Source organism: Agelaius tricolor, unplaced genomic scaffold (assembly GCF_023055355.1).
Source record: "Agelaius tricolor isolate 1412-34295 unplaced genomic scaffold, bAgeTri1.0.p SCAF_9, whole genome shotgun sequence".
Lineage (NCBI taxonomy): Eukaryota > Metazoa > Chordata > Aves > Passeriformes > Icteridae > Agelaius > Agelaius tricolor.
This window is the reverse complement of record NW_027269269.1, coordinates 19777581-19803320: the sequence shown is the minus strand read 5'-3', so window position 1 is coordinate 19803320 and position 25740 is coordinate 19777581. Positions and strand designations below refer to the sequence as shown.

The 25740-nt window shown below is 39.1% G+C and overlaps 1 protein-coding gene across 7 annotated transcripts in view; it reads left to right on the top strand.

Annotated features, from left to right (window-relative positions):
* The window catches only part of RIMKLB (ribosomal modification protein rimK like family member B), a 50628-nt gene that overhangs the window by 5364 nt on the left and 19524 nt on the right, over positions 1–25740 (top strand). For 4 of the 7 annotated variants that reach the window (XM_071432993.1, XM_071432994.1, XM_071432992.1 and 1 more), the window contains exon 3: positions 2562–2782. In XM_071432993.1, coding sequence (XP_071289094.1) covers positions 2608–2782 — 175 coding nt within the window. In that variant the 5' untranslated portion in view covers positions 2562–2607. Of the gene's footprint in view, positions 1–2561; positions 2783–16995; positions 17061–25740 lie in introns of those variants that run through there. The other 3 variants (XM_071432998.1, XM_071432996.1, XM_071432999.1) reach the window with 2 other exon arrangements.

Below are 25740 nucleotides of genomic sequence, written 5' to 3'. Positions count from 1 at the left end.
GAGCTTCTCAGTCATTACTTGCGGACTTGAGATTGCTACCTGCCTTTCTTATGGTAAGATGGGAGCTTTTGTATATACATTCATGAAACCATTAAGATTTTGAGCAAATGAGATGTAGTATTAGGAGAGAGATGAATAGCCATACCCAAGGCATTTTTATACACCTGCTGGTTTAATATCCTCATTGATATATGGACGACGCTTCTTGACAATGTTGTAATTTCTTTCAAAAGTAGAAGATGGAGGAAAGAGAAGGATATTAGCTGACTTTTAAGGAATTAAGTGCTGAAATGACAGTCAGGGAAAGGTGATAGAGTATTTAAGGGGGTGGAGGTGGGGCCACATAGAGAAGAGATTTGTGAAAATTTGAAGCAGATTGGCAAAGAAAGCAAAAATGGGGAGAAAATACTTGGTTCTTGTATTAGTGTTAGAACCAGTACTGAGGGGGAAAAAGCCTCAAACCACAGAAACCCAAACTAAAACCCCAAGCAGGCAGAAATATGTGATGGTATCTGATTTATGTCTTTTTCCTTTAACGCTGAGGAATCGTGTGCGGTGTGTTTCTCCATGCCCCGGGCGTTCTCCCGCGGTTGTGTGGGATGTGCCCGTCCGGGCCGGGGGCAGAGCGGCGCTGCCCGGCAGGGGCGGCAGGTGGCGCTGCTGGGCCCGGCCAGCCCCTGTGCAAATGGCAGCGCTGAGGGGCAGTGCCCGGGCCCCGGGCCTGCGGCGGGGGCATTCCTGCCCCAGAAACACAGGCTGTGCCGCCGCCCAGCACAGGATGTTGTTCCAGGAAGTTCCCTGTAAACTACCGCGTCCAGACATGCATTGTTGAGGGAGACACAAGTGGGGCAGGGTCTGAGAGATGTCAGCCATTGCCAGCCCAAGCCTCATCTTGTCCTTTTCACTTCGAGCTGCTTTGAAGAACAAAGAGGTTCTTGAAGAGATCAAAAGATACTCCTTATAACCTCCCACAACCATTTTTCTGCGGAGAGCAAATGCTCTTTTTCCTGCTTTACCTTGAACATCTTGACTGCATTGACGGGCTGGTCTGGATCTGTGATCGTGTTTCCATAGCTTCTGCCTTTTTCCAGTCTGTTAGTATGAAGAACTGTAGTTCTTGGCTTTATTGTTGCACCTCATTTACTAAATCAATGAAAAAAAAGTCACAGTCTTTGTGTGTTGTTACTATGGTTCTCAGTACCAGGAATAAAAATGTCCACTTAAAATTTTGTTTTCTTATTAAGAAAAGGTTGTTGTGGTTGAAAAAAAAAGTTTTTTAATACTAGAAAAACCTAGCTGTTTCTTAAGGTTGTAACTAAACAATCCTTTGTCCTAAGACCTGCTGCAGAAACTAAAATTCTTTGTAATACCAAGTGATAGCAATTATATACTAAAGGTGGTTTTATATTTACATTGTCTGCTGACAGCAGTCATGACTACCAGGCAAAATTTCTGTTTCTATCTCAGAGTTCAGTTCTGCTAGGAGCTCATGTCAGTTACATTGGTGAAAGTTATGATTTTTTCATCTTTACTTTAATAGGAAAGTTTAAAGGTGGTACAGAAAACCATTCTGGTTTTCTCCAGAATTCCTGTTCCCTACACCATGGCTTGTTTTTCTTGAACATAAAGGAGTAGTCCATTTATGCACCTGTAACTGGTTTACAGCTTTAAAAATAATTCAGTAAAAATATATTCAGTCAAAAATTGTCCAAGCACTCCAAAGCAAAAGGAGCAGTCCCTTGCTATTATCTCTTCTAATCCTATTGAAATTCTTCAATTTGAACTGTGTTTTCAGTTCTTGGGCCTGAATTCATTAGTGCTGTTTATATATAAAGGTGATTTAAAAAAAGTGTTTTGAACCAAGAAAGGGCTACCACTGAAACTCTGGCCTAGATTTTGCTTTATTTCATGTGTGTTAATGTCCTGACATTTTTTTGGTGCTCCTTGTACCATTGGTTTTTCCATTATTATGTGTTCTGGATACTACTTCATCTAGTTCTAAGTATATCTCACAGCAGATGTGAAATATTTGTGAGAGCAAAACAGTCCTAAATAGTTACCTGGAACATTCTGTGGGAATGAATTTCTGTTCTTCTGGTCTGCTTTTTTAACATAAAGAGTTTATCACACTCTACTGTTCTATATGTGGGGGAAAGAGACGACTCGAGTCTGTCACTGGGTTTTTAGCAGTGCCTAGGAGAAGGGCAGAGTTATTTCAGTAGAAGGAGTTATCCTAATCATGAAGCTGAAATTCTGGCCTTCAGACGTGGCCATTCAAATTGTTTTCAGTTACATCTTTGTGTACTTCTTGAGGAGAAAGCTGGGATGAGGACCAAGACCTAATTTCTAGCATTTAGTGTTCATGGAATGTAAATGGATTTGTTTCTGTTGTTGGTACTTTTGTTTGCAGAGTAGGTGTAGACATTATTTTGCTTCTTGGAGGTTGGAAGTCTGTTGGAATGGACTGACTTGTGCAGAGGAAGTGGGACTTAGTACAGCAGGGATCATGAAGATAAGAGCCTGTGTACTCTTAACAGAGTCTCATCTTCTCCTCTGTCTAGCAGTTCCATTGGAAGGAGGCCTTGAAGGTTGCAAGACAAGTCCAAGATGTGCAGTTCAGTTGCTCCCAGGCTGTGGTTCTTAACAGACCGCCGCATCAGAGAAGATTACCCTCAGCAGGAGATCCTGAGAGCCCTGAAGGCCAAGTGCTGTGAAGAGGAGCTGGATTTCCGGGCCTTGGTGATGGATGAGGTGGTGCTGACCATTGAGGATGGAAATCTTGGTGAGAATGAACTAAGGCTGGGAGGGTGCTGAAAGGGTGCTTGGAAAAAGATTGTAAAATGGAGCATTGGTACTGTTTAATAACAAGTCCCATGTATGCCAGACTACCTGCCATTCATCATCTAAATCATGTAGATGTACATCATACAGGTTTTTTTAGAAAGTATTATGGTAATCAAATATAATTGTTCAGTTTGCTAATTTGCATTAGAACCACTTTTACCTTTCCTCTGCAGAAAAGAGAGGAGGATTGTTTCATTTTGGTGAGTCCAGGGTAAGGACTACAGGACCCCTGAATTAATAAGAAATCATGGAGCTTAATTTTTACTTCGGTACTTGAACTTTGTGGGTCACATTTAAGAGTTTCAGAGGGACTTTTTTCTTCTGTTTGTGTTCTGGCTCCAAAATAGAAAACACTGGAAATAATCTAAAAGGAATTTTCAATGAACAGTACAAAGTGTCATGGAACTAGAGGTTATAATGTGATGTAACTAAAGCATGCTGCTGTATGGATGGGGAGTTATGTGAATTCCAAAAAAGAACAGTGCTGATAAAGTATGTGCATCAAATAATTTGAGCTATTACTACAATTTACAGTATTTAAACTAAATGGTAAGATTTCTGTTCTATTTTTCTTCTAGCTTTTTTTTTTCCTGTGATGATTAAAAAGGAAAAGTAAAATGTTAAGTTGCATTAGAAATGTTAAGTAAAAGGATTATTACTATCTTATTACTTACTATATGTTACTGTAGATAGTAAGCTTATGTGATGGGAAGATACTAATACCACCAATGTCAAGCTGTGTAACACTTATAATTTATTTCTGTTTCAACATTTTTTAATTTGGATTTCCTAAAGCAAGGAGATTGCAGTGGGTTTTTTTTACCTTTAACTCTTTCATTCCTCTTTCCCATTTATCAGTCAAAAAACATGTATTGCTGGAGATCCAGGGAAGAATTACATTTCTGAAAGTTGTATTAGAGTAATTCTGTGTGGGAAGAAAACATGAAAGTCTCTCAGCTGTGAAGAAGAGGCTGCCATGTATACCTTGTTCCTCTTTGGGTAATCATATGTGGGAAGGGAATCATAAAACTGACTCTGGGGAAGAACTTTGGTCAGAATTTATACCCTATTTTGGCATGAATCAATCAACTAAAAACAAATGCATGGTAAATCCACTATTTTTTATTCTGGTATTTCTAAACTTCTGTTTACCTATATTGTCTTTTAATCAGAGGAGTCTTATGATTTTTATCGCAGATAGAAATTCTGTAGGATGTCTTCAAATCAAGGTAGCTTCTTGTCAGAAAGTCTGAGCTCTGAGCGTGCTTTCCTTTGGACAGTGTGTGATGGGAACACAGCCATCGTGGACTGTAGCTGCAGTCTCTGAGATGCATAATTAGTCCTTCAGCATTTCAGTACTGTTTGTTATTTCTTGGTGATTTCTTCTTTTCTGTCTTCTGTCTATTTTTGGGGAACGAAATAGGGCAAGTGTGAATTGTGGACCTTTCTGCTCTCTTCTGTCTAATGTCTCCTAGCACTGTGTCTATTGCAAGGAAAATGATAAAAGTGGTGCACGTTGGAAAACTAATATTGAAGAATGTGTAGTCCAAGAACAAGAAATATTAAGAAAATTTCTAGAACAAAATACAAGAAAAGGGAAATTATTCTCATACAGAGTATTCATTCAATATGATGTAAATAACTGACCATTTGAAAAAGAGTGAGATAAAAATGCTGAAAAATTGTGGATAGAATTTTTTTTAGTCTGGTCTGTCTAATTGTGTTGGTTTTTTGTTTTTTTTTTTGTTTTTTTTTTTTTTTTTTTTCCTGAGGGGTGAGAATTGTCTTGTATCAAACAATTCTTTCTCTTGGAGAGCAATGAAAAATCTTCTCTCTTAATTTTCCAGTTGTGTTTTTTCTAGAGCTTTTGCTTTGGTAAAGATTTCTGCTAGAGGACACAAGCAAAAGCTTTGTGTTTAATTTTCCTTTTTAAAAACCTCAGTTGGCCTAGGAAAAGGTATCCTGTAACAAAATCCAGGAGGTAGTGCATTCTGTACCCTTTTTGTTACCTACTGTTGTGTGAGGGATCCAGATTGAGTAAAATTTTCTATGACATAGAGGAGTTGATGAAGAGAATATATCTTCAGTGGATAATCGTGTGCTTTTGCTTCCTTTTCTATTATTATTTGTCTTGAAAGCTTGGCAATTCAAGGCTCAAATTCTGAAGGTAATGCATGATACTGAAAGAAATAATAGTTGGGTTTTTTTCCATATATTCACACTTTGATTGGAGCTTTTTTTGTCTTTTAATACCAAGACAATTTCTTAGGTAAATTGTTAGAAGAATGTTAAATTTACACAGTCAAGTTGGATACTACAGGGTGCTATTTAAAACCTCAAAAATTTGGTATTTCTTTAGATGATAGAGTCAGTAATCCTTCTTGTGGATTTGCTGACTGTCAGGAACATGGCTGGAGACTTCAGAGACCAAAAATTTAGTATAAGATATTAAAAAGCTTGAATTATTTACTTCACAGGGGTAGAGTGGAAAAGACACTTCTAAATTTAGGAAAATTGAGCAGAACCATGGAATACATACATGTGAAAATTGTCCCTTCCACAAACCGCATGACTTATACCTTAACAGTAGAGCACACTGATGCAGATATCACTGATGCCCAGGCCAAAGTCAGAAGCTTTTGTGATGCTGAGATTTACAAAATTTGTGTCTATCAGACGTGATAGGATTTGCTATAGCCAAAGAGAAAGGGGAAGGAGGGGAGTTGTTTCACTCAGTGGATTCAGCATCAGCCACTCCTTGGGGCAGGTCTCTGCTGTACTGCAGGGCTGGATGGGAAGTGTGGCTGGATTCCCAAAGCAAACCAACAGTGTAGGCACAGCAATCCCTGCTAGTTCCTTTTCTTTCACAGCTGAAACTCAGGATGACCCAAAATCCCAAATACCCCATACAAGCCCCATATCAGCAGCCACATGGTGAACCTGTATGCAGCTCAAGATCCACATTAGATACATCAACACAGCATGAGTCCAGAAGTGATTGTAAATCCAAGTTAAAAGATGTGGAATTCGTTTTTCCTTTTTAGCCTAAAAGGAGATTCTTAAACTGATTTATGCTTAAACGCTTTTGGAAATAAGTTCAACAAGTATTTTTTGACATTAACTGTGGTTTATGCCTTACTTGAATAGGTGTCTGCTTACCCAAGCCATGCACTCCTTTATCTTTTCCACAGTGGCAGTAGTACTCTGTAGATTTCCAAGGGAAAAACTGAGAAAAAATAAGTGGAAGAGTAGAGCTATATAAATTCTTTCTGCTTCTCTGGTGGGTTGAGTGTGCTGAGATGGTTACTGAATCAGACATGCACAACATTGTTGCACAGGAATGGACAAGAATGCATGTGTGGAAAAAAAGTGGAGGGTGATACTGGGCTGGTTTGATTTAAACTTGTGCTGTGTAGCTGTAGCCTAAGTTTCTTAAGAGCTAAATTCATGAAACTAAACCAGTCTAGGACAATCTACTGCCAAGTGGAGCATCTGTGTTCCTCTTGTCCTTCTCCAGCATTGCTCTTGCTGCTTGCCTTGTAAAGGACTTCATGTCTCTCTTGTCTTGCTTTCATGTTGTACCTCAGATAATTAAAAAAAAAAAGCTTCTCTCTGTCTGCTACTTTGCAGGATCTTGCATTTGTGCGAGTTGAGTTGGCCAATCCAATGGAAGATTACCTCCACCAAATAATGAACAGTTTCCTGTTGGATTAGATTGTTGCACTAACCCTTTTTGTGGTCACACAGTTCCTAGCTCTGGTACACAGGCAAGGAAGAACGGGGTTGTTCTTTCAGGGAATGGCTTGTATTTATGTTGATTTAGCTATAGCTCCAGAAATACTTCAAAACAGGAATTTTCTTGTGGTTGAGATGTCTGATTGTGTCAGCTTTAGGATTATTTTGTTTGTGCATGGCATTTGGTATTTACCAGATGTAAGAATTACAAACTGAAATGTCTAGTTTTCTAATCTAGTTTGGCAATTCCTATATTTATTTGAAATACAAATACAAATAGCAACTAATGCAACAAACTCTGCAGGACATTTTTTAGACATTTATTTGAAGTCTTAGCAGTGAGTCCTGTCAAAATGTGTACTTTTAAACTATATGTCTAAGCTTGCTAATGCAGTCATGTAACAGGCTTGAGGAGTTTGCAGCTAAACAAATTACAGCTTGTGAGCAGGGGTGAGTAGTGTGAGATGAGGTGGAGGTGAGGGAGGCTGGTAGGAAAATCCCACTCTATAGGGGGACTTTTTGGACAAGAGACAAAACATACCCATGGGTTGTCTCTTCGTTCTGAATATTCTTTCTTCTTCCCTGTGTCTAGGATTGAGTTGTACCTTTCCCCACAGACTCCAGACCTTACCTGTAGGACAGCACGGTTAAAGAATTATTCTTCTGTGAAGAAAATGTTAGGGAAATTTGGATCCTTCCCTCATTAAAATGATATATAGTAATATTTTCATTAAATTTTTTTGCTATCAGAACAGCAGAAATTGGAATTCACTGTGTCAGCAATTTACCAATACCTTTATTGTAGATTTTTGGAATCTCCATATTTTCTGATACTGTCCTGTGAAGGAAAATAGTTTTAAGGAAAGTGGCTTTGATGAACTTTGAACTGTTGAAGATGCTGGAGTGACTTAAGTATAAAACAAAGTATTTACTTTTCCTAAGACTTACTTGGCTTTTCCTTTGGGAATGTGAAACCAAATGGTCAGCTTAGGTGAGGAATAAAAAGGGTGTAATAGTCATGTATTCTAAAACAGTTATACATTGTGCACAGTCAGCTGACTTTTCTTAAGTCAGATGGGTAGCGTCTGGAAACAGATCTCTTACCTTCATTTTTTCTGCAGAGGAAGTACTTAGAAGATATATTCTTTTAATTTGGTAAAGGTTGGTATGCTGGTTTAGGCATCTGATTTAGGGTTTCCAGTGTGGGCCTGAACTTTGCAATAGAAGGCAGTGTCTTGTTTAAGTCTTTAATCTTTTGTTTTGTATGATCTGTCCTTCATTTATTTAGTTTGAACTAGGAATGAGTAGTTGTGATCTCTGATTTTTTTTCACACACTGGATTAGACGTAATTTGAAATAAACATGGAGGAATTGACTTAGTTGAAAGATTTCTGTAAAGTATAGAAAGCTGGGGGGAAAAAAGGTAAGGATGGATAACAAATTCTTGTGTTTTCATATAATGGTAAGAAAAAACAAAAAACCACTTTGAATCAGCTAGATCAATGGCAAGAGAGGGCTTTTACGTATGTTAAATGGTTTCCATATCAGAATGTCAAAACTCTTAATATTTTTGTAAGTCACCTAAAGACTGTCTTCTATCATACAAGAGGGAACATAGTCATGTCCTCTTCCTTCTGATTGTTTCAGTAGTCCCCTGGCACTTGTTAGTCCAGCAGTGCACCTTAATGTAAGAGATTTTCCTGCAGCATGCAGCAGTGGCTTTGGGAGTGATGGAACAGAAGCAGGCAGCCTTGGCAAGGTGCCTTTTTGAGCACTGCAGAGTTGGCCTGTTTCCTGCTATTAACTACAGCCAGAGCAGCCATTACTTCCTCTGCAGAGTTGGGAAATTGGTTTGTGACTCAAGTGAGAGCAGGAGAAGGAACTGCATTGTGTGCAAAGGACTGGAAGGTGGTTAGACATGAAGTGGATTTTGTGCTGTGGAAGGTGCTGGGCTTAGAATCACTCGAAACTTCATTTTTGATGTTCTTTCACTGTGGAAATTGATCACTTCCAGTCTGATTGCTGCTAAAACCGTAAGCATTACTGTTAGGCAGCTATGGACTATATAGAGGAGATTTTGGAATGGTAGCTATGTTTAGAGGTGGGTGTAATCTAGTATGTGACACCCCAGTATTACATACCCAAGACAAACACATCTCTACTAGAAAAAAAGTAACATTTGCTTTATTATCGTCTTTTAATAACAGTGCCTTTCAACAGTTGCCATGTATGTTAAGAAGAATTGGTTTGTTTTTTTTCTGAACTATGACACCAAAGACAACTTTCTTACAATGCATATAGAAAGAAAGGATTTATACTCTGTAACCATCCTGGGTGTTCTTGCAGTTTTCTTCCTTCCTGTCAGGGATTTCTATTCTTATGTGAATGATTGTCATCTTAAACTGATGCTAAAATAACAAAGGCTAACAGTGAATTTGATCTTCTCAAAATTGTTCTGTTTCTTCAGTATGTCACCAGCTGTAGATATGGGCTCAGTCCAAAGCCACCTTGGCAAGGTAGAGGGGTAGGAATGTTTCTGCAGGGAGGTATTTTATTATGTTAATTTCAAAGGGCTGTGTTAAGGTCTGAAGTTTTTCATTTGCATGTGTTCTAGAACAGCCAGCCAGGAAAATGAGACTTGTAGGGCACATCATCTTGAACATACGTGCATGTCATCATATCTGAAAATGCCAGAAAGCACTGCCAGATTTTTAATTGTTGTAAGAATTCTCAGGAGTGACCATCTGGATGATAAACAATGTAAAAAGGGACAAAAGCAAGATGAAAGTGTTTCCATACATCCTAGTTGAGAAATGAAAATTAGCCTAACATTTCACAAGACAGTCTAACTGGCCGGGGGTTTCTGTGTGACTTTTCCAACAATCCCTGTTCCAGTGCTGTGTCACCTAAGCAAGTTTTGCTGGCACATTTGTCTGAGCAGTTGTATTGTGAACTGGGTCTGCATACTGATGTAGTTTTAAAACCAGTGTGTTCTTGGTGGCAGGTGTTTTTTTTAGACTTCATCAGCCCTCCGAGTCAGGGAACAGCATGGCTGCACAAACAGTTCTTCAGCACGTAAATCAGAAGGGCAAACTGTGTGTTGGAGTGGGAGAGATTAGAAGATAGCCCAAGTATTGATGTGAAAAACTTTATTTTATGGATATGCTTGCTTTCCCAGATTTGTGATCAGAGAAGTACCCTTATCACTTGTTCTTTAAGCAATTGACTTTGTCCATCTTTTCTCAAGTCTGGTAGTAGTCCATTTATGAATGATGGGTAGTTGATTCTCAGTGATTGTGAATGTGAGACAGACTGATACTGCTGAACCTTGACCAGTATTGAGATGGTCTTCCAGTGTGCAGACCTGTGTTTGGATTGATAGGGGCTTCTAGGAGTACCAGTGTCCATGGACAAGTCACTTTGTTTTCTTCTTTTTATAAACTCTTACATGTGAATTTTGGTGAAATACCACTTTTAGGAATTACAGTTTCCTTTTGTATCTGCCCTTGACTGCATGGAAAGAGTGGAATGAAGAGCATAACAACAACAAAAAGAATGTCACTACTGAAATGATCAATTATTTTTTATTTCCTTGTATTGTAAATAATTAACATTTACAATGTCATAAAAAGCTGTAATGGTGTCCTTATAATGATTATTCTTTGAATGGTAGAGCTTATATGATTTCCATCTCTCTAAAAATCTAGTCCATTTTAGGATTAAAAGTGTGATAAAATGCCTTTTTATTTGTTAAAAGTTAAGCAAGTTGAAGCAGAATGTGTTAGAGCTCTGACAACTTGAGCAGAATACCTGACAGCAAAGATATTCTGCTTATGTTGTTAGAGGAACCCTGCTTGAATTGCACTAATTAATTGTGTTAACTTGTAGGAAACCTTTCTTATTATACAGAAAAGTTTTCTTGCTCTGTGCTTCCGTATAGGGCGGGAATTGAGCTGGGGACTCTTACTGTGTTTGTTACCCATCTTGACACGTCTGTGAGTAAAGCATGGAAGAACGGATATTGGAAGAGACACACTAGTGATTTGATCCTTTTTGTTAAGATCTGAAGTAAAAAAGACTAGGTATGCCAGTGCTCTTGATTTTTTCGGTGAGAAGGGGGTTGGACTCCACCGATACAGTTATTAGGGTCAAAGATTTTGTTCATCATAATAGTTGTAATGTAACACCCATGAATGATATGCTCAAAATCCATGCTATCAAATCCTGTTTCTTGGCAGTTTCTGTCTAAAGAATAATTAGATCTGGTAGGGAAACACAGCAGTCAGAAGATCAATAAATATTTCCCTCGAGTTCTAAGAACTTGATTTGAAAGTATCCTCTAGGTGTCATGTCAGTTGTCTTGTTGTGTTGATACAATGCTGGGGAAGTTTGAGGGGGATGATTTCCTTTTAATTGAAGTTTTTTCAAGGACAGAAGAAGAAGTCTTTTGTAAAAAGCTGTGTGTTCTCTTTAGTTGTTAAAAATATACAGCTATGAGTTGTTTGACAAGCAATTTAGAAATAGAGCATAGACAGAGCTGTTGGAGCGCAATGCAAAGGTCCTTTTGATATGCTCACTATCACAACACTGGGCATTCCCAGTCCCTGGGAAGGCATACAGGGGTTTAAGTCAACTCAAGCCCATTGCTCTCTTCAAAACTCTCTTGGCTAATCATTCTGTTTTTATCCTCTAGGTTGGGCTGAGCCCTGGATACACTCCCCCAGGCTGGTTTAGTTACCTTAGGGAGACATTCAGGCTCTTGCTGCTCTCCTGGACAAACATTTACACATGCAACTGATTCACTCAACTGAGAGTCAAACAGTCTCCTAAGTGTTACAAACCTTTATCTTGAAAGCCACCTTCTGGTCTCTTTTGTCATAGAATGGTTTGAGTTGGAAGGGACCTTAAAGATCATCTCATTTCACCCTCCCTGCTATGGGCAGGGACACCTTCTGCTAGACCAGGCTCCTCAAAGCCCTGTCCAACCTGCCCTTAAACACTTCCAGGGATGAGGCAGCCACAAATTCTCTAGGCAGCCTGTGCCAGTGCTTCATCACCTCGTGATCAAGAATTGTCTCCTAATATCTAAAGCAAACAGCTCTTTCAGTTTAAAGCCATTCCCCCTTATCCTGTCACTACGTGCCCTTGTAAATACTCACCATCTTTCTTGCTGTCAACTTTCAGGTACTGAAAGGCTGCAATTAGGTCACCTGAAAGTCTTCTCCAGGCTGAACATTCCCAATTCTCTCAGCCTTTCCTTATGGAAGGGGTGCTCCACCCCTCTTGTCATCATATGATAAGGTCAACTTGCTTAGCCACAGCTGTGGTCAGTCACTTCCCATATTTCCTAGAGCTTCACAGGCACATCATGTTTGTTCATCTCTGCTGAGCCTTCTCAGGAGTTCACTGATCCATCATGTGGAGAAAAGAGCTGTGAGTACATAGAATCTGGAGTCTGGGGCATTTGCATCAATGTTAGACTTGTTTAGCATCTGTCTTTGGTTGAAGTAGTAAGTACAAGTATATTTCTTCCTAGGTTTGTGCCCTGACCTTAGAGATGGAATATTTTCATCTTTGATGTGCTAGTTGTATGCTTTATGTAACACAGAATGATATGATACAGAGAGAGATCAGCCTAGGAGGGCTCTGTGGTCTGATGTCTGTGTCAGTATTTGGGTCCCATATCCAAGTAACTGTCCTTGAGTGATGAGGTAAAAGGGTATCTTCACCACCAATTTGGCTTACTGTGAAAAGTGCCAGAATCCCTTTGTGAATCTAGTGTGAAAAGTCAAGCTGCTTCTTCCAAGGTTCTTGTTATGCTCCAGATAGTACTGTGAAGGTCTTGAATTAATGAATAGATTATTTTGGTTTCCCCACCCCCAATAAAAGTTACTTGCTTTGACATCTCAATGGTTGACCTAACTGCTGAAATTGCTGATGTCCTGACGTTATGCTTACTTCCTGATAAAGTCAGGATTTATTTAAAAGTATAATTTGAGACACTCAAGATGGTAAATGGATGACAAGTCCTAATTTATAATGCCTTCTTCCTTGCTTTCCAGTAAGAAGAGCATATTGCTTTGCTTTCTGTCTTATGTATGAAACAAAATAAAAACATCTGTTGGCCAGAGAGGTGACACTGGTACAAAACTGCTACTTCACCTAGTTTGGGCAAGGAAATTTTGAGTTTTAGTACTGATTATGTTTTAAGTGTTGTATTTATGTCTGATAAAACATTGAATGAGGATTTTTTTGACATTGCAAATAGGTTTCACATCACCTATCTTAATATAACAGTGGCCTAAACCTTTGCATCAGATTTTTATTGCTTAGAATTTGTCCTTCCTTATTAATAATACATCTGACTCTTAAATGGCTCTTTGAGGCTGTCTTGTGATTTTTTTTTTGCCAAGTCATGCAGTGGAAGGAGGGCTCTTCAAGGAAAAAATAATGTTTTACCCCAAATCTGTAAGGATCTTTTTGGACAGAAAGGCTTGGAACAGGAACTCAGTTTGGCTGAAGTGGCTATTGCTAGTGAAAGTAGACATAAATTTGTCCCAAATTGTTACCATTTCAAAAAATAATCTGTTAAGCGTCTTAGAGACTTGTTTAAACTTTACAGCTAAACCATTTGAAACATAGCTATGTATTACGGAAAAGAAAGTTCCTCTGGTGTTGTGGCCTTCTGTCTGCAGTGAGATGGAGGATACAGTTTGGTCTGAGCACACAATTTAAAGTAGGGATCTTCTTTCATATTGGTTTTACCTCTTCTCTCTGACACAAAGACCTGAATGGTCCATTCAAATATAATGGGGACAAGATGATTGAAGTTGGTTTGAGATTGGGGACTGAGGTGCCAGTGAAGAAAAATGTGGTGTGAAGGCAGTGTACTTGGCAAACATGCAGGAACAAGAAACAGTAGCAGGAAGTGATTGCAGAGAAACTCTTGCTAGATAAGGAGTTGCTTCCCTCATGAAGGAAATAGGAGAGTGGAACTGGTGGGAACACAGGTTTTGTGATTAAACTTGCAAACTGAACAAGGAGACTCAAATGGGAAACAAGTTTGAAGGCAAAGCAGGCAAGTGAGTGGTTACAGTGGTATTCAGAATTGCAGTCAGAGAAATTACATGACAGTAGGAGAAATCCATGGTTTGGAAACTAACTGGAATGTCTAAGGGGATCAATTCTATGGGGGGGGATGAATGGGAAGTGAGAATTTGAGCAAAGCAAGCTCGTCTCACCCTCACATCCTATTCCACCATGTCAGGTGTTACTTAGGTGTCAAGGGATGAAGTTTGCTTTTGATTATCTGCAAGTATGAGGATAAAATTCTCATATGAGTAGCAGCAGCAAATGACCTAAACTTAGAAATTGGCAAAATCATACTTGGAATTTTGTCTTTGTTGAGTATTTGTTTTCAGCTACTACATTTTAAATTACTTAATTGCTTGCTACTTTTTTGTCAGCCTCCTTAAAGTACATGGTGTTCTGCTCTGGAAATGTAACTTGCAGTATGGTGGAGAGGACAGTTTGTAGGATGCCTTTTGATTACAAAATTTGTGACAATTGAAGCAGAACATAGCTGGAAGAAAAAAATCTTAGTCTAGTGATTTAAATTGAACTGCTCAGAAATTGCCTTTAATTGCATGTTTTTGCATTTTCTGAGTGCCCAGACTTTGGATGATAGGATCAGCTTTGTGAAAGAGCTGAATACTTAGATCCACAAATGAAGTCAATCAGAACAGCATGAGCAACTGAGAAATCATGGTGGCTCAAATGTGGCATCTAGAATTCCTTTGTCAACACTTATCTCTGGGTTTCCCTCCCCCATATGGGAGATCAGTAGAATATTCACTGATTTCCTGTGGTGTTATCAAAATTAATTATGACTGTGAAGGACTTACATATTACTGTGATAAGCACAATACGTAAAACTCAAGAAGAAATTAACAGTGATGTGTTTTATGCAAGGATTTCAGTATATCAATCCATGGATTACACACTAAACAATGTAAAAGAAAATACAGTCCTCAGTCACTACTTTTTAAATGAGTGCTGTACCTTCTGTGCACATTAGGTATCTGCTGTGGGGAAAAATAATGTTTGTTTGTGTAATTGAAGACAGTATGTGTGTGGGGTAGTAGATCAGTGCAACAGATATCCTTAGTTGTGGCTTTTTCTAACATTTGTGTGCTTGGCTTTGTGGCTGCAATAGTTTTCTCTTAATGTAGCTTTTGAATGTAATATTGAATACCTACATTCTTAGTAAATAAAGTATGTGCACATAGGGACTGTGCTGGATGCATCAACACTATTTACTATCCAGGTTTTGAAAAATGTAGATGTAGGGGAAACCAGGAGTGCTGGAATGATAACTAATTACTTGGGTGACCTAATACTCTTGTCTTTGAATAGTAGTCCATGGATAAATTTACCTTGAAGATAATGTGTATTCTGTCAGTGAGACCAAGGAATTTTACCTGAATACCTGGGGGAATTGCTCTTATACCTTGTTCTCTCTTTTACTTGTTTCATGAATATGTAAATTGGCATGTCCCCATTGTTATTGTACTCAACTACTCTGGAAATTGGCTTATTCCATTCTTGGAATTCAGTTTGCATTCTTTTGACAGCACTGCTTTCAGTGTTTATATTTCATATTTTATGAGGTGCCTTGCAGGCTTTTTTCATGGTTAAGGATATCTTCATAGATATAAAAAAAAGTAATATATTACTTTTGGACATCAACATTAAGTGTTGGGCCTTCTGTTCCTGGATGAGGAACAGACTCACAGGGTGAACTACATTCTTAGTTCTGTGGTCAGGCAGGATGCCCTGCTTTGAGTTGAGATTTTTCTTAATATGAAGTAGGAAGGGAGCACTAGTGAGCCTGGCTGAGCCTGCAGTGGCAGAGGCAGCTGGTTGTTATGATAATGAAATTATTTTTTGTGAGCTTCAGATTCCTTGCACCAACCCACAGTGTTGTAGAAAGCAGAGCCATGCAAATCTTGCCTCTCCATGTTGTGGGGCTGCTTTCTTTCCTATGTCATGCCTTTTTCTTCAATGAATGTTGTTGTTAATAACAGAAGAGGCCTTACCAAGTTCTCCTGCTAGTGTTACTATGTGTCCTTGTTCCCCTGACTCAGACAACATTCGGGAATATCCTGTAGACTCCGAGTAAAAGTTTAACTCTCCTTTGTCTGGCATGCAGGCTGTTGCTTCTTATTCCCAGTGAGACAAAGTTTTGGTAAGTGTATCTTAAAAAACCTTTTAAGGTTTGAAGTAGCTTTTTTCCTACAAAACTAGACTCAAACTCAACTCAGGACCTGAAGGGTACTACCCTTTGTTTCCCTGACAGCTTTCTGCACCTGCATCTTTCTGTGAAGGCCTGTCTTGTTGGATGACTACATCCACCAGAAAATGAAATTATGATGTGCGAGGCCCATTTTCAGTTGTTTCTTAAGAGCTTAACAATGAAAGCTTACAACTTCTTCCCCACTTTGTTACTTTGCTTTCCAGACAGGATTTGCCTTTACCATATATTAAATTTCTTCTTTGATCTCTTTCCAAATTTCCTTGTGGTCAGAGAAGCAGGCCTTGGGTCCTGTCTCTCCTCTACAACTGTCGAACCTATAAAAGCACTTTCCACTTCTTGCATGAAGAACTTGATCTTTAATTTTTAATGACTAAAAGAACTTGTCAGATGATCTTGATAATGCAAAAGAAAGACAGGATGTTGCCCAGTGAACCCACGTATCTAGTTTGAGATATGAAATAGGGCATTGTGGAGCAAGCATCCTACTGTTACAGCTGGGCATAACATTAAGTAACTTAAGAGCCCAGGCATACTGCAGGAGAAGGCCCCAGAGAGTCAGGGGGATAATTGAGTTTGAAAGGGACCTTAAAAAGACATCTGGACCAACCTTCTAGTTACAAAGGCCAACATGAAAGCTGGAACCAGCTCTGAAGTTCGATCAGGTTGCTTGGGGTGTATGAAGTCAGGTTTTGAATATCTCCAAAGATGAAGCTGCCACAGCCTCTCAGTGTGTCACAAAGTTAGACTGCCCTCATGGAGTGGGTGGTCCAAATATACGGTCACAATGTGTTAGCGTGCTGTATCAGTTGCTGGGCTCTTGTCTAGCTCTGTGCACTCCAAAGCAGAGCTGCATGTGTGTGATCTGCTCCTTTGTGTGGGGCACAAACCCTTCTCATATTCACAGCCTGTCCTTCTGAAGAAGCCTTTATCCATTCACCACAGTACCTCAGGCATGCAAACTATCCAGCTGCTAATTGAGGAGAGATTATGGGTTGAAGTCATGGTAAGTGCAGGTAGAAATAACTTGGTATTGACTGGAAATTTTTGAAATGTGCATGTTCATATCCTGCTTCCTTTTCTTTTTCTGTCAATCTTCCCAGGATCATTCTGGCCTAAGACTGAAATGGTTCTTTGTGCACTCCTCCTTACATGCTTGGGACTAAAGGTGAGGCAGGATTCTGAAAGTGCATGCCCTTTGTGGATGCTTTGAGTTGAATAAAGTTCAGTGGTTGCAGGCAGAAAGGATTCTGTACATGTAAACTGCATGTCTTGTTGCTTGTAATTGTTAGTCCTGTTCAAACAACTCTGGCAACTGGGTTTTTGTAGCAGTTTTGCTGCAAATTTTTCTTAACCTGAGAGCATGGAAGCCACTGGAGAAGGTATCACCTGCATAGGACAGGAGTTGGAGAAACAGAAATCAGTCTGATTGGTTTGGTTTTACAAAGCTGGAGGCTGGGCTAGCATAGTGACAATCGAGTTGTAAATACAGAAAGAATTCCCACCTCACTATAGATAATTCTAGTCTCAAAACACTATCTTGACAATTTAAACTGTTGAGATCCTTGCTGTCCTTGCTGTGATCCAGGTTTCTCTGTTGCAGTTGACACCTGGATTCATCAGATCCTGCAGTGAGCTTGTTCAGCTTGAAACACCTGCAAGAAATTGAATTCCAGAGAAGAACAGAAGAGTTTCCTGCTGGTGTGGGAAGCTTACCAGCTCACCAGTGGGTCTGTGTATGAGTGATAGGGAGTGGGTGGTACTACATGCCACTGTAGGATTGCATGGAGCTGGAGAGTAAAACTGTTGGCAGCAACAGGATTTAAGTCAAAATTGTCTTGGAACCACAACCTTATGTGAGTGCTTTCTTCAGCACGGGAATTTCTAAAGAGGTGCTCATTTCTTCCCCTTTCTTACTTAGGTCTTCCAAGGTTCATAGCATGCTGTCAGACCTTTTCCTTTCAGAGTTTTTAGTCTTTTTAAGTTGTTAGAGGCAGAGTCTAGGAATGAATGTAAATTGCAATTCCGTAACTAAGAACAGATCAAGAGTGGCATTTGGTAGTGAAATCCCATGATTGCGTTGCTGTAAAATGGAAGAACTTGAAGAAAAATGTAATCTGCAGATATTTAAAGGCAATTCTTTGAGTAATCTGTGGAAGAGCTAAATGAACTAAGGAGACTTATCATACCTGAAGTGGTAGGGCTTTTGTTTCTCTTCTCTGCCATTGACTTGTGATGAGAGCTGTAGACCCTTAGTGGTTTTTATTTCTTTGTTAATTGGGTGGGTGATTATTTCAGACAGGAGAGCTTCAGATCTTGTAGTGTAGACGAAATGTTTATAAAGATACTTACCAGCTTGCAGGGATTGGTAAGCACAGAATTACCCTTACAGTCTAGAGATTAGTGGTAAATTGGCTGATCTCTTAAATGTGTTGCCTTCAAAAGTCAAAACAAGCTGACAGTCCCTTCTACTTGCTTTAGCGTGGTGTCTGTGAGTATGGTACTACCACAACATGATTTTTGTATTTGACTGGACTGACTGGAAGGACTGTGTAATAATGAGGAACATTTTCTTTCAAGAAGAAAGTTATAGATTGTATGGAGCGTATTAATTAGGGAGCAAACTAAGTATCTTAATTAGTTAACATGTTTTTGTGACTAGGTGGAAGCTTCTGTGTCCAGATCAGGTGCAAAATAATACTGCAGTGTTATATCTGTGTTGTCATTACAGTATGGGCATGGAGCATGTGTACAGCTTTTGCAATGTAGTTTTAACCCACTAAAGTCAGAAAGAGGAGACAAGCTCAGTGAGTTTGCTTACAGAGGTGTAGGAAAAATGTATTTCTTCATTCTCTACCTTTGATTTGTGTATGGTTCTATGTTAATGTCTGTCAAAACTAAGAAATTTTGGGTTATAGCTTTTTTTAGAACAACTTTTTTAGGGGACTGAAGGTGTTTGTGGAGGAAAATACTGTACTCACAATGACACTTCAACTGTTGTATGCTGTATGTCCAAGTACAGGGTTTTCTCTGACACATTATAAAACCCCCACAAAACAACAGACTCTCCTAATTGACAGGAATTGATATTATCTCTGCAAGCTTTAGAGTCAGTTTTAATGCAATTTTACCCAAAATACCACAGCGAAATTCCTTCTTTTAAGAAGGATACATTTGTTTCCAAAATAAGTGCTTCCGATTCATAAATTCAATGCAGTTTTGACGAGGAAGGCTTTAGACTGTAGTGACAGGTCAAAACAATAAACTGAGGGGATCTTTCCAGAACCCAGAATTCAGGCTCAGCTAAATATATTTAGGAAAAATTGGAAAGGAGAGGGAGTTGGATAGAATTTATTAAAAGTTTTTGACAGTGTAGACATTGTTTTATAAGTATCTTTTCTGTTATGGGAGACAGATATGAAGGATCTGTGTCTTGGTTACAAATTGAAACTTGCATTGCATGCTTCTCCACTTTGCTTCAGCACTTTGCTTAAGTAAATAAACGGCATCTCCTGGTGTCAGAAGGTATTGTTTGGTAGCAGACAGAGATGAGGTGCATTATGGTAGGCATTTTAAAGGTATTTAGGTATTGATATTACAGGAAAAAAAAATCTGATTAATCTCAGATGGGAGGAGAACCTGTTATGGGTTGCTTGAAACCTTCCTTGGGATTTCTGCTTTTGGAAAGACCTTTTCAATCAGCCTTTTTTTTTTTCAGCTGTATCCTTAACTTTTTTTCTTCACCTGCTATTTAGAATGAACAGAAACAGCACATGTAAAACATGGGAAAGACTGACTGAATGTTAAGAGTGGAGTTAGTTTACAGTAAGGTTAATTTACATATATTTAGCAATTCTGGGTTAATTGCTGAGCTTGATTTTAGAGATTTTTTTACAGCCTTAATGATTTTATGATTCTATTCTTGTTCTGTAACACTGAATTAGGATGGGATTGTTTAGTGTTTGACTTTCTGCATTTGAGTTGGGGAAGGGATTCCAGAACTTGTTATTTCTAAGGCTCTCAGTGTTGGTAGGCTCTGGATAGATGATACAGGACAGATACCTGCCACAAGTGGGTGTTCTTTCAGTTGAAGATGCCTTAGACTTCTAAAACTCTGTCAATCATGCTTATTTGACCTAGGAATGTTCTGAGATCACCTTGTGGAACTATTGTACAAAAGTCCTAATGAGATACAAGAGGCTCACCTAAACCATGTAGAAACTAAAATATCATGTCTGGCTTATAAACAGATGTCTGCTTTTGAAGTGCAATCTGTGCTGAGCAGTGGGTTTAGGTAAAGGTTTCATCATAAGGGCTTGCTAAATCTACAGCTCCTGGTTTCCAAAATACATTTTTTTTTTCAGAATACAGTGGCATAGTACTGTTCTAGAGAAATCAGTTTTTTCTCTGCTCTGTGTGATTTCCTTGGTACTGCTGAGCTGTGGAAGTGTGTCCTGGTGGGAAAGCCTTTCTGGCTAAGTTTTTGTGGAGAAGTAGGGTGAGGTCATATTAAATACATAAGGTTGAATGTTAGCACTTGTTAATTTGGTTGGAAAAAACTAGTGAGCAGGATAGGAAGGGAGAGAATTTGAACTTAAAACACCCAGCACAGAACTGTTGGAGAAATCTGTTTCTGTGGACACTAGGGTAAAAAATGGCTTGGTAATACTAGATAACAAAGAGGCTTTTACATGGCAGTGACATTTTGGAGGAATTGTGACAACTTAATGATCAGACTAATAAACTGTGGCTGTTAGGTGATAAGTGATATAGGAAAAATTCCTGTGCAACTTCAAAGGGGGAAGTTCAGTTTGGTGTTAATAAATTTGTGGTTCTCTAAAATTTCAGTGCTTAGCTGACTTTCAGAGGCTGAGTTCTGGTTCAAATAAAATTGCATTTGAAGTGTGATACTTTATCTAGCATACAGCTGCCACAAGCAGCCACTTCTCAGAAGAGGAATTTAACTTCAGTGACTGCCTCTGTCTTTGGCAAAACCCCCAGGAATTGCCAGTTGGTCCAAAATACTTATATATTTCAATGAAGTTGTGTTTTTCAATGAAGGTTTGAAAAAAGAAGTTGGAAAAAAAAAGTTTATCACCCAATTTCTGGAAATTTTATGTTGTTAATAGTTGGGTTATAAGATACATACATAAAGTTAAATTAATATAGCAGCAAGCTTTTGAGATATAGAGTAGTATTTAATGAATATTAATTCTACTTCTGTTAATTATTCCTTAGTTCTGACACAGTCTTGGCAGAATGTATATTTGAAGTATGCTGAATTTTGAAAATTTTAGAGATTTAGTTGTGAAGGAATAACTTGTTATTGCAGTAATCTGCTATTTAGGTTTGGGATATCTCCCTTCTGAGCTTTAAGCTTGCTTTAACATGGCAATTAGGGTGAAACACATTTAATTCCCTGCAAGTAAACTGTAAGTAATTATTAAACACTTTATAATGATTTAATGCAAATATTATGCAGTGTCTTATGGGTGACAGATATTGGGAGGACAAATGAAATAGGAATGCACTGATTTGAGAGCAGGAGTGAGTCCAGGCTTGTAGAAAAATTCAGTGATGTCTGTGAGAACAACTGATAAATTGTGAAGAGCAAGTAGCAGGATGTAATATCATCAAAATACGAGGAAAGGTTTGTGTGGTAGAAGGCTTGCCTGTTTCTCCCAGCTGACTGAGTTGAATTCATTATAGCCTGCTTGCTGAGTGACTGTTCATTTGGGAAACGTTAGCAGCTCCATGGATGGGTGGATGAATAAATTTGTATAACAAAGTTCTGAGAGCTGGAGACTTTCAGGGTAGCCTACAGATCTCTGAGGAAAAATCTGGGTGATATATCTGGAAGTTCCCAGACCCTGCTAGCTCCTGTTGGAAATGTGGTGGGAGCTGGTGTATGTTTCATGCTAGTGAAATTTCATGCTAGTGAAATTTGATTCAGATTTTAATTTTTGTAGTGCTGCATGCATGATGACCAACCACTTATATGCTGGTATGTCTGTTAGAAAAAGTATTCCACATACGGGATCTGTCTGAATACTGAAACACTTTTCCTGCTTTGTTTTACTTATGTATTTCCGAGAGCTGGTGTTCATTGGGGGTTTTGCTAAAGACAGAGGTAGCCACGGCTGAGGCCACAGAGTGAGGATTTTTTGCATAGATACCCATGTTATACATGGAATTACATGTACATTAACTGTGTTGTCATGCTTGGGAACTTCTCATAGCCACACAATTCTCAGACAAATTCTGTGAAATATATACAGGAAGTCAGTTTGAAAGATGCACCTTTTGTGCCTCATTCCTGCTCTTTTGATCTGTTTGGTCAGAAATAGATTTGATAGGTCATGAACTTCCATGGGTAGCAAGGCAGTGTATCAGCTGTTTCCAGGCACAGTGAAAAGCTTAATCTTTTATAAATTTATTTAATATTACTAAGGTTTAATCTTTTGTTAAAAGTGCCTGATGTTTGCTAAAGCAAGATATATAAAGCATCTGAAAATATTTTTGATGTCCTTGCAATCTTTGAGTTTTTAGACTTACATTCTGAAACTACATTCTTTCTGTGAAAGCATTTGCATTGTTTCAACTAAAAGGACAGTTGTTTGTAACATGCAAACTGGACATGAGCTATTGCTTTGCAGTAGTTACTAATCTGCTGATGAATGAGTCTTGTAGAGATTGGAAAGGATTTGTGTAGGTTGCAAATGGAATATAATGAGTTTCAAAAATGTAAGCAATTTAAAATACTGCTTGGATGTGAATTAAAATGCTCAGAAGCCACACACAGTTGCTTGAAATCTCGATCCTTTTTAGCCATCCCTAATGCCATCATTGTGTGTTTTTTCCCAGAGTATGTTTGTCCACCCTAAAATTGTACTAAATCAGGTTTTTGAGAGACATCTGTCATCCTGAGTATCTTACAATATGAATAAGCTCTGCTGTGCTGGAGGTTAGTGTCTCAGGAACTTTGTAAGAATGTAGATGCACATTTTCTGATCTCACAGGTAACATCAGTAGCCAACTCTGCCTCTTTCTTCTGTCTTTAGTACAGTTTAATGCTCTGTTTTCTGTGGTTTTCACAGGTTCATGTGATGGCTTCTACCTTTTGGGTCAAAATAATCCTTTTTAGCAGAGACCAGCTGCTTTGCATTTTAAGCTTGCCTGCTGTTCTTTGGGAGTGAAAAAGGAGGAGTGGCTGGGCCAACTGATGAATAATCATGCATTTACCCACTCAGTTCTATCATGTGCTGCTTTGAGCTGTTTTTGAGAGAAACTTGAGCCTCTGACTTTGAGGTGTAACTGGTCAGGTTTATTCCCAGGTGATTACAGTTCACATTGCAAAAATTCCTTTTGTACTTTGTCTGAATACTGTGATGATTGGTGTCTAATGTTATAGGTGTACCATGTTCCATTTTGGAGAATTTTGTCTTGCAGAGGAAGAACAAAGATAGCTGGAGCTGTGTGAAAGAATAGGTCTCGTTGAAGAGCGGGGTTTACATCTGTTTTTACTGTGTGATATTCCAACCCATGAGTCTTTACATCTTAGAACCAAAGAATACCCAAATATTTTGTGATAACCTAAAAATTGTTCCTAAGGCTCTGGTAAAGTGATTGTTATATGATGAGTTATATGAAAGTTCACAGTATTGGATAAGCTTGAATTTTCCTTTCCTGGCTTACATTATTGGTGTTTCGAAGGACTGTATAGCTGTCTCTTTGCTGTGTCTGCAATGTCATGGGCAGCCACTGAAAATGTCAACGAATGGATTAACTTGTTATTTGTCAAGGTATTTCTGTATGGTCTGAGTGTCTGCCTTCTGTGTGTTTGTGAGGTCAGCTCATTGTCCACAGGCAACAGTGAGTGTAACCTGCTTTACTGTTTTGGGATCAGGGTGACCCTATAATTGCAAAGAAAAGAGGGTTCATCTCAGCTGTGTGCAGTTTTGTGTGCCACACTGTGAAAAAGGTCACTTGGTTTGTTCAGCCTGGAGAAGAGGAGGCTGAGGGAAGACCTTGAGTGGTCTATAGCTTCCTCATGAGGGGAAGCAGAGCAGCAGGCACTGATCTCTTCTCTGTGCTGACCAGTGACAGGACTTGAGGGAGTGGCCTGAAGCTGAGTCAGGGGACGTTTAGGTTGAATATTAGAAGAAGGTTTTTCACACAGAGGGTGTTTGGGCACTGGAACAGGCTCCCCAGGAAAGTGGTCACTGCACCAAGCCTGACAGAGTTCAAGAAATATTTGGATGATGCTCCTGGGTACATGGTGTGGTTATTTGGGCTGTTCTGTGCAGTGATAGGAGTTGGACATGATGAGCCTTGTGGGTCCCTTTCAACTCAGCACAATCTATGATTAAAAAAAAAAACCAAAACCTCTTAACCACTCTGTAACATCTTTGTAGTCTTTTTTTCCCTTATTCTTCTTTACATTCATGAATCAGTTCTTTGGAAAAAAATTACCCCTACACATTAGTATCTTCTGTGTTACTGCTTTCAGCACATTATAGTGAATAAATATTATTTTATCAGCCCATTTGGCAATAATGACCATTAACCTGATTCTTAACTGATGGATCTCAGATGAAATGCTGAATGCACGCTTGTTCCAAAATGGCAGAATCTGCCTCTCCTTTTTACTGTAATAAAGCTGCTTCTGTTTGCAGCACTGTGTTGCTGGGAGACTGCAGCTAATTTTTATGGCGCATATCAGTAGTAGTGATTCAAATTATACATTTCATTTAGTAGCTCTTCTTTCTGTTTGTAAACTGCCTTCTGTAAGGGGAGAGAAATTTTGTTTTGGGGAGAACAGTATCCAGACTAGAGAATATGACTGAATCTGAAACAAAAGCTCAGACTGTTCTGTTGATAGCATCATTGTACTTCCAAAGTCACTTCAGGGGGGATGGTGACCTGGCTAAATTTACACCAGTCTGATAGTCAGGTCTAACACAGGTACTCAGAAGAATTCCAGGTGAGACAAACACATCTCCTCAAACTACTGTTTTTCTTTTTCAGAATCCATGGTGCAAAACTTCAGCATGTGGCGTGACTTTAAAGCAAAAGAACAAAATAGACTGAGAGATTATGAATTGGAAAACTGTGTCGTTTTGGTTCACAACACAGATAACGGTGGCAATTTGGGGCTATGTAGAAAATGCAGTCCTTTTTAGAATGATTGTTGCACAGCTTGCATGTGGATCAGGATGTGCATGCAATTACATTGGCAAAAAGTGGGTGTAATTTGGCATGCACCTAAATGGAAAAATACATGTGTAAGGTGGAATCTGACTAATAAGTAAAAAAATCCTCTGCTTGCTGAATCTGTACTCCTTTTCTGGCTAAAGGAGATGGTAGTCCATTTTGTGCTGTTCACAGTCTGCTTAGGTTTGTAGCAGTGTCTTGTTTTTAATCTTGCTTGAGATGCTCTCTAAAATGGGGTGTGTGTGTGTGTCTGGAGCCTGCTTGCTTAAACACGCGAGTCATGTCAGCTGCAATGCGGCAGTGCTTGGTGCTAATGAGGTGAGCAGCCAGAGCACCCGTCTGCTTATGTTTGCTCATCTCTGTGCAATTATGGCTGTGGGGTTTGGAAAAAGGGATTTGTATTGGATGTGGCTCTGTTTTGGCCTTTCCAGAGTGTGGTTCTGTGTTCTCCTGAGGACTGGGCAGCACATTTCAACTTCCATTTTGGGAGTTAGGTGGTTGCTTCATTATGTTTAATGCAAGGTCTAAAATACATCCTGGTTGGGAGAAGAAAAGAAAAAAGGGAAGTACAGAGGGGGGAAACCCCCCCTTCTTCTCTCCCCCCTCCCCCCCCAGTTCTACCCCAATTAATTCTA